The following is a 9,290-nucleotide window of genomic DNA, read 5'->3' on the forward strand; positions in this document are numbered from 1 at the left end:
TGTGTAGTCTTTGGGATTGTTGATTCGAGGCATCAGCTTGACAAGAAATATTCTGGTGTGGCAATCTGAGAGCTTACATTTTATGTTGATTTATATTTTTGGAGTATACTTGTACGTTACGAGAGTAGATGGGGCTTTGAGGTTCTAGGGCGGTTGCTAAATTTTATGTGTGAAGGTGGTGTTTAGTAGTTTCTTTTATGTTCTTTGGGTTTATTTTATTACAGGCTACGGACTGACAGGAACTTGGAGTGACTACTTTGAATTTATATACGAAGTATTTTTTTTTTTGGCAATTACTTAAATTTATATTATTTTCAAAATATTGTTGTGGAAGTAAATGGCGCTTTGGAGGTTTTTAGGAGCGGTGTTTTCGAATGATAAAATCATACTTGGTGTATGTCTTTGGGACGTCATTTGTTTTAGACTACTTCCGAGGAGAACTTGGGAAGTTAGTTCATTAAGTTTTAACCTGAGATTATCGCGGTTTTCTGATTTCTGAAAATGGAAGGCAGAAATCAGAAGAGTGAAATATTTCAGAAGATTGTCAGAACATAACACAATGACTTTTGTTTTGCATGATGAAATTTTTGCTATTCTTTTCTGTTGTGAAGTGGAAATTTTTGAATAAATGTATCTGTTACAGACTTACAGGTGATCTATTTGACTCGATTTCATATACGACTATCATAAGATTGTGATTCTTTTACTAGATAGCAATAGTTTTGTTTAATTCAGATGATTCTTTTCTGTGATGATCTTCTGAAGAAAGTAATTCTGAAGTCTCAAATGGATTGCTGAACTGCTGGTTTTCTGGTGCAGTAATTCCTAGAGCAATGAATTGCTCTTTTTCCTGCCTAGACTTGCATTACTTTGTTGCTACAATTGCCTGATTTTGATGATATGTACGTGGAATGGTAAAGACTAAACAAGTAATATACGTACGATCTATGTTGCATGGATTTTTCATTTTACCTCAAATATCTGTGTCGGATCCTCAACACTCTGACATGGATATGGACACTTTGACACTTCATTTTAGACCAAAATTATGCAACTTTTTCACAAAATTGTCGTGTCGAACACTTGGACACATATTCTCCCGAAAGTGGAACATGGAGGGGATATGCAAGGAAATTCAAAGTTTACAACATGTTTTTTGACCTTAAATTATTACCTTACATGATTTGAGAAACCGTTTAAAGGATTTAAAGCCGTAAACTTTAACTAGTTAGTTACTCCAATTTGCAAGCGAGTAGACTAACCAAACGCCACAAACTTAAATTGATTAGCTTATTATTACTTCGTATTTTTTTATCCAAATGAGCCACAATAAAGGTTTTACCGTTTACAAAAAGGACAAAGATAGTTAAATTACCTTTACCACCATTTTTATTGTACAACAGGTCCAGTGTATCTTTTCACTGCTCTGCAATTTACCAATGTTGCTAACAACAAAATAATCTTTTTCTAATTTTTATACCAAAATAAAAAAAAAATCTCCAAAGTTAATTTCTTTTAAAAAGTCCAAATTTGCTAAATGCCTAAAACACAGTTTCAATTTGATAGCAATTCAAATTTTCAGACAACTCCCACTTCAAAATTTGAGCGATTGCAAAATTGGGATTTTCCCAACAAGTTTTGACACTTGCTACATCTTCAGATTGCAATTAAGGTGCTGCCTGCTTATTCTCTCTCTTCAAATCCCAGGATGAACCAAGAACAAAGCTCCCTTGTTCTACAATCTTCCTCCAACTTCTCACCACCCGAAGGTACAATCTTTCTGTGATCTCCTCTCTTCAATTTCAATTTCAGTGGATTTCATTTTTGAATCAATCAAACAATTCAAACAATTAAAAAATAAATGCAGGGGTGAAGTTATCGTATGGAACAGCAGGGTTCAGAGCAGATGCAACCCTGCTAAAATCAACGGTGTACAGGGTTGGAATCTTGGCTGCTTTAAGATCAATCCAAACCAAATCTGTGATTGGATTGATGATCACAGCTTCCCATAATCAAGTGTCTGATAATGGCATCAAAATTGCTGACCCAAATGGTGGAATGTTGTCTCAGCTTTGGGAACCCTTTGCTGATTCCCTTGCCAATGTTGCTGATCCCTTTGAACTTGTTCAGGTTTCTCTCCCTTCATTTTTCAACAGTTATTGGAGTTTTGGGTTTTGTTTATTTTGTCAATTCTCACAATGTTGGAATTCTGTTCAATTGTTTTTAATTTTGAATTTGGGTTTGATTTGAACTATATACAACCGGGTGCACCTTCTAATTTGTGGGTTTGATGAATATCATGTTACCTGAAGTTTTATTTGAGATTGGAGTGTCTTTGAGAATACCCTTCATCTATCTCTATGTTACTCGAACTCAGTACTTGTGTCAGACACGGGTATGTGTCCAAGTAATAGACTCGGCTAGTTATGAAAGACACTTTCTATCTGTGTTTTTGGTCCAAGATGAAGTGTTAAGTGTTGATACCTATTTTGTGCTTCTGGACCTGATACGGGTGCTTGAGATGAAATGAATGAGTTACTAATTTACTATTAGTACTTACTAACATAGTGTTACCTAATTCTCTAATTACCCCCACAAACAGCAAACTGAAAAGACGAATTACAACATGAAAATGGTACAATTTTGGTCTAACTTAGCAACGTAGGTAACGAATTGCGATCCCGTACCCAGTCTCATATTAGCGAATCAGGTAACAGTGGATCAGCCTCATGGTTGTGGAAGTTGTAATGCTTGATTTTGTTGGACCTATCTTTCTCTTTTCTGGTTGTTTAAGGCAAAGAATAAGATAGAATCATTGCTGCTATTTTGTTGGTCGCTTGCATTGCTTGTATTCTATTGTTGAAAATAGGATTGCATCGAGTATAAATTTGTTACTACCATCTTGTTTAAGTGAGAAATTTGATTTTGAAGCAAGAATTTGCTGGTTGTGGGTTGTGCTGAGTTTAATTCACTTTCCGAAACAGCTTATTAGTGATTTTGTGAGTAAGGAGATCATCCCGCTTGATAATGTCCGTTCAGCAGAGATCTTGCTGGGAAGAGATACTCGTCCCAGTGGAGAATATCTCCTTGAAGCTGCAAAGCAAGTAATACTTTTCACTTTATGGGCTTTTGGTTGTTACACTGATGCTAATTCTGTAGTTATTTGAATGGTCGCCAAAGTTCTAAATGATAGCCGTATTCCATTCAAGGGTATCAGCTCAATAAAAGGTGCGATCTACCATGATATGGGAATTTTAACCACCCCACAATTACATTGGATGGTCCGTGCTAGGAATATGGGTATGAATTCAACTGAGCATGATTACTTTCAGCAACTCTCACAGTCCTACAGGTTAGTTTATACACCATGCAAGTCTATCGAATGATTTTCTACAGTCTTGTAGCCAAAAAATTACCTTCTTGTATCTTCCACTTAATACCATTATTTTAACTGGTTTAGGTGCTTAGTTGAATTGATCCCAGATGGGAAAAAGGCGAGCAAATCAAATGATAAAGTCGTAGTTGATGGGGCTAATGGTGTAGGAGGTGATAAGCTTGAAGTTTTGAGGGAGTTGTGTGGTGATCTATCAATAGAAGTAAGAAATTCCAGCAAAGGAGAAGGTGTTCTGAACAAAGGAGTTGGAGCTGATTTTGTGCAGAAAGAGAAGGTTGTGCCGTCTGGGTTTGGCCCTATTGATGTTGGACTGAGGTTAGTCATCTCTTTCTCATATTGTTCTGAACTTCTGATCATTAGTATTATATATTTGTATTATTATCTCTTGATTATTTTCTTGTCTGGTGGTTGTTCTAGAACATGAAGCCTCCTTTTAACTACATGAGAAATACGTGTGCGGTTTATTGGTCAAGTACTAAATTTTGATGCAGAAGACAGACATCTGATCACAACCTTAAATTCCAGGCATGAAATTTTGGCTTTTTACTCTCGTGGAGGGAGTTTGGAGGAATAGATATGTTTATTCATTGGTTCACCTGACTTGAGATACAACTTTTGATTCTAAATTCTTGTAATGTCAAATTTTCAATTCTCACCCAGGTGTAGATAGAGATTCAAGTAACAAGAGCACTTTTTTTTTTGCTGAAATAGGTTAAACTTATGGATTTTAAAATGGATTTTTCATGTAGAAATGGAATTTGCCAAGCTTTTTGTGAAAAAAAAGCTAGTTACTTCATGTTTCTGCTTGATGGCAACCAAGAAATATGGGTTTTCAGGTGCCCTTTCTGTGCTGCCTTTCTCTTACTTTGCTATAGATTAAACAAAGCCAAATCTCAAGTTACAATTCTATAACTGAACGACACAGGAAATATTGAACAAGCGGTCCTTTACACTTGAAAGTAATCTGTCCTCTGAGTAGTTTCATATTCCTATATTTCATGACTAACATGAACCCCAACTTTAATTCTCTTGTTGTGTCTTCAGACTAGATTTTCAATTTGAAATTTCAACTAATTACTTAATTAGTGTTTGTGATAGCATTGATTTCTGGTTACATCTTTGAAGTTTTCGATTATGTTAAGGAAATTGATCCCATGTGGAAGCTAAGCTAACTGTTGAGATGGTTCTAGCATTTCAGGTGTGCGAGTTTTGATGGGGATGCGGATAGGCTTGTATATTTTCTTGTGCAACCAGACAGTAAATTAATTGACCTTGTTGATGGGGACAAGATACTATCGTTGTTTGCTCATTTTATTAAAGAGCAATTAGATGTTCTCAAAGACAATGAACTTGAAAAACCATGTGATCCTTATCATCCACGTCTAGGCATAGTGCAAACAGCCTATGCTAATGGGGCATCAACCGCATACCTAAAAAACTTGGGATTGGATGTTGTCTTAACTCCGACTGGAGTGAAATATTTACATGAAAAAGCTTCTGAATATGACATTGGTATATACTTTGAAGCAAATGGCCATGGCACCATATTGTTTTCTGATACTGTACTATCTTGGTTGGAGGATAGAAATAGCGAGCTCTCTTCTGCTTGTACAGGTCAGTTAAAATATACTTCCTCTGTTCTTATTTACATGACACAATTATTTAATCACGTTTGCTAATGCATGATTTCAAACATTTAATATCTTCAATTACGGATAAGAAAAAATTATAACCAGTTGATATTTAAAAAATATTTAATGAGACGAATCTAACAAGACCCCACAACACGAAAATGTTTTTTCTTAAACTTGTGTGAATAGTGTCCAAAACACAATTGTGTCATGTAAATAAGAATGGAGGAAGTATTTCTTTTGTTTATTACTTCTTTTATTTACCAATAATTAGACTTCCTAATCAATTTTCTTTCCTTTTTTAGGCTCGGAAAAGCACAAGGCCGCGTTGAGATTATTAGCTGTCAGTAAATTGATCAATCAGGCTGTTGGTGATGCTTTGAGTGGATTGCTATTGGTGGAAGCCATCTTACTGCATACAGGATGGTCAATTCAGAAATGGAATGAACTCTACAAAGATCTACCTAGCAGACAGCTTACGGTTTGGCAGTTCGCTTTATTTTTCATAGTTATAAAAGTAATAACTCCATTCTCGTTGACAGAACCCTCATCCCTGTTTGCCTAGTACGTAGTATCTTTCTGTCCTTTGCTAGTCTTAGACTTCCTAGCATTTTTTTGACATAAGGGCTTTTCTTTAGTAGAAATTTCTAGTGCCAAAAAATCCCATTTTTTGCTGGTTTTGTTTCAACATTTGAAAGTTTCTTTTGAAGAGCAGAGTCCTATTGGTATATATAGTTTGCTGTTGCGACTTCTCTGGTTGAGAAGTTCTGAACTGAGCTTTCACTACATAGTACTCACTCCGTTTCGAAATAATGGGGACAATTTACATTTTCAAGTTTGCAATGCAAATTTTTCGAAATTAATATTTCTAATTTTTTATTCATAAAAATTATAAAAAAAATTGATATCCCGAAAGTACACATTGAGACGAATCAAACAAGACCCCACACGACTATATTTTTCCTTACTCATAAATCACAAGTGATAGTCAAATTGAAATTGTGAATAGTGTCAAAAGTCAAAATGTCCCTATCATTTCGAAACGGAGGGAATACATACTAAGGGACATGCAGGTGTGTTGTGTGAAAAAAACTTGCAAAGTGGTTTGTATACTTTCTTAGAGAGGTACGTTTCTTACAGTTGATTACTGCTGAAATTATAAAGCAAATCAAGATAGATCAGTAGTCTTTGCCAATCCTGCTTTTGCAGTTACCGTGGCATATTTAGTTCTAAGACAACCTCTAAAGTGACTTTGGGTTTTGATTTTAACCCATCAGAAGCTTCATGTTACTCTTTTTTTAATTTCTTTCTTCTTTGAGAGAGAGATATTGGAGAGATGTTTACTGTGAATTGTGTAGTGTACTCTTTCTTTCAAGTGCAGGTTATCTGTTCTAACCATGTGCTTCCATAATCATCATCTTTATTGTCGGAGTTTCAGGTTAAGGTAGTCGACAGAACAGCAGTTGTTACTGCAAAGGCTGAGACTGTAGTTGTGCAGCCTGCTGGCATCCAAGAAGCAATTGACACTGCAACTGGTAAAATCTACAACCTCACTACTTATTTGGAACCAAAATCTTATATTTGTTGGTGAAAAAGAAGTGAATTTGTATATTTTTGGGTAGATTTAATTTGGGGTGTGCAAAAATCGGCTGGAACCAGAAAAATGGACCGGACGAGTTGAGAAATATTATTTTCTGTTCATCGGTCCCTGGTTTTGGACCAGACCGATTTTTTCTTTGAAAAGTTAATTTCCTCCTTTAATATGTTGGAAATATTACTACATTATGAGATTTTTTATTTTTTATTATATTTTGTAGAAAAATAATAAAAATATATAGATATAGGCGTGCAACCGGTCCAAATCAGTTTGGTCCGGTTTTGGACCCATTTTTCCGGTCTGGTCCAAACATAACCGGTCCGAGTCCGGTCCGGGTTTGGACCGGTGAACACCCCTAGCTTTAATCATTCCCGTTTTCGTTTGACGGTTCTATAAGAAAACCACCCATCTATAACTCTCTAAGTGATCACATTATCATTAACGTGTTTCTTTTTCCGTTGAGTGCAGCAAAGTATCGTCATGGACGATGTTTTATCCGGCCATCGGGTACAGAGGACGTCATTCGGGTCTATGCAGAAGCTGCCACTCAAGAAGAGACAGATAGTCTAGCTAATTCAGTAGCAAAGCTTGTAGATCAGTTCCTTGGATTTGGCAGCTCACAATGAATGAGTCACTACTTTGAAGTTTGACCCACTGGTTTTTGTTTTTCCCATCATTTTTCTCTTGTTTAGAAGTATAACTGAATTTGGTTATTTATTCCAAAGTTTAACAGAAACAAGTTATTCCTTTCAATAACAGTGGTGACATCAACAAAAAAAAAAGTGTTCATGGATGCATTTGCTTGTATAAAAGAACATTATCTTGTCAAAAAATGTAATGTATGGTCACAACTCACAACTCATGTGAGCTTAAAGGAAATTGATTTTGGCACACTATCTTGTGAGTGAAGCACGGAAAACCGTGTCTCACACTGGTGTGCATAAATCAGTTTTTGGTTTGCCAAAATCATTCCCCCGGCTTACAGGTTTGAGTTCTCATACAATTTCTTACATACACATGCACCCTGAGTTAACTAAGAATTAGTCTTATTTGCAATACCCATAAGGCCAGCCAAGAGTTGGGCTTGATCCAAATGAAGATGTTTCCAAATCTAAATTTACAACTATACCATTCTCCCCTCCACCGGTCCACCCCCACCACCTAAAATTGGGGCATAGTAAATTAGTAATGCCTAGTTGAGTAGTTGTACATAGCAACATATCATGAGTTATAATGTCTTAAAGCATAGCTGAATGATATGCAAAGATATGACAAACACACACTTCCACAATACTACTTTCTTGTCTCTTTTTGTTCTTGCTACTTTGACCTTTTTTTACTCAAACTCTGACAGAAATCAAATTCTTTGCTTAAACTCTATCAGAAGTCAAACACAACTACTAATGCATGCTTCACTATCCTTCAAGACAATTTACCATACCATCTGAATGTATCATGATCTAGCTTCTAAAAACAATACAAAATTTGATTATAAAAGTAAATAAATAAAACAATTCTTCCATCATAAACTAGAATCCATCAAAATCTTCTCTAAGTTCTAGCTACTTGAAACCTCGACATGACATGCTTCATCAGGCTCTGATTTATCAGTCCATGATTCTGGGACTTGCACCTCATCCCATTTAACCGTGGTTTGAGCCCCAGTAGTCGGTTGGAAATAAGTAGTCTCTCCCAAAGTCGGCTCTTTGAGTGCCTCCGAACTTAAATCCTCCATCGCCTTACACACTACCCTGTATGTCAATGCCAAAGGTATCCCACCGGTCTTGACATTTAGGGTAAGGACTTTGAACGAAGAACTATCTGTTAAAGAAACTGAAAAACTAGGAAAACAATTAAAATAGAATGGACCCTAAGATAGATTCGATTCTATAAGTGCTATTACCTCCGTTTCAAAAAGATCTTTACAGTTACTATTTGCACGAACTCCAATATAATATTTAAATACTAATATATGCAATTTCGTATGTGAAAATTTTATAAAAAATTGATGTTCTGAAAATACATCCCGAGACCAATCTAACAAGATCTTACATGTAACGTTTTGATGTATATAATGGTGAGAATTTACGGTCAAAGTTTTTATACTTTGGACACATTTTCAAAGCGTAAAGAATTTTCTGAAACGGAGGTAATAACAAAGAGCTCTCTAAGTTGGAGTGCCTTGCGTCTCTAAGACACACAACTATTGGACCTCCTAAGCCGTCTCTCATTAGAGGCTTGATAGCTATTTGAACCACAGCCAAGTGCAAAAACCTATGATGCCTCTTGATGAAGCAGTTTAGGACATCCCTAGAAAGTAATTGAAGAGATACATTTTGGTCAATGGCTTTCAAGGTTATGGTTTCTTCAAAATCTTTTACAATAAAGCTTGGGAAAACCCTAAATACTTTTCGCTTGTACAATTGGTCAACATAAATTTTAGGGAATTTCCAACCGTCTAAGTTCTTTCTTACTTGTGTGTTTCCTTCTTCATTAGCAAGCTTAGTAGCCATTGATCTTCCCTGAAAATTTAGTAACACAAAATATTATACTACAAACATACATAGACACAGAAACATTAACAAATTGAAGTTTGACACTTTTGGAACATACTAGACCTGATCAAAAGGCGGGTCGGGGCAGGTTCGGGCCGGGCCGAGGACAAAAA

At 35.9% G+C, this 9,290-nt stretch overlaps 1 protein-coding gene across 2 annotated transcripts; it reads left to right on the plus strand.

The window, feature by feature from the left end:
- Window positions 1–1,574: 1,574 nt before the first annotated feature.
- LOC110792552 (phosphoacetylglucosamine mutase-like) lies at window positions 1,575–7,419 on the plus strand. Of its 2 annotated transcripts, none has more exons than XM_056830770.1 (9): window positions 1,575–1,769; window positions 1,868–2,130; window positions 2,985–3,104; window positions 3,210–3,352; window positions 3,461–3,709; window positions 4,593–5,008; window positions 5,331–5,542; window positions 6,464–6,560; window positions 7,091–7,419. In XM_056830770.1, the coding sequence occupies exons 1-9, from the start codon at window positions 1,709–1,711 to the stop codon at window positions 7,246–7,248; spliced, it is 1,719 nt and encodes a 572-aa protein (XP_056686748.1). In that variant the 5' UTR covers window positions 1,575–1,708; the 3' UTR covers window positions 7,249–7,419. The 2 variants fall into 2 exon arrangements, with proteins under 2 accessions (XP_056686748.1, XP_056686749.1); XM_056830771.1 differs by having other exon boundaries at window positions 5,331–5,506.
- Window positions 7,420–9,290: the final 1,871 nt, after the last annotated feature.

Source organism: Spinacia oleracea, chromosome 6, assembly GCF_020520425.1.
Source record: "Spinacia oleracea cultivar Varoflay chromosome 6, BTI_SOV_V1, whole genome shotgun sequence".
Taxonomy (NCBI): domain Eukaryota; kingdom Viridiplantae; phylum Streptophyta; class Magnoliopsida; order Caryophyllales; family Amaranthaceae; genus Spinacia; species Spinacia oleracea.

Bases quoted from the DNA above. Each gene is read 5' to 3' on its own strand.
- LOC110792552 (XM_056830770.1), top strand. From the start codon at position 1,709: ATGAACCAAGAACAAAGCTCCCTTGTTCTACAATCTTCCTCCAACTTC. The intron at 1,770-1,867 runs GTACAATCTTTC...AAATAAATGCAG, and splicing joins CAACTTCTCACCACCCGAAG to GGGTGAAGTTATCGTATGGA. The intron at 3,105-3,209 runs GTAATACTTTTC...ATTCCATTCAAG, and splicing joins TCCTTGAAGCTGCAAAGCAA to GGTATCAGCTCAATAAAAGG.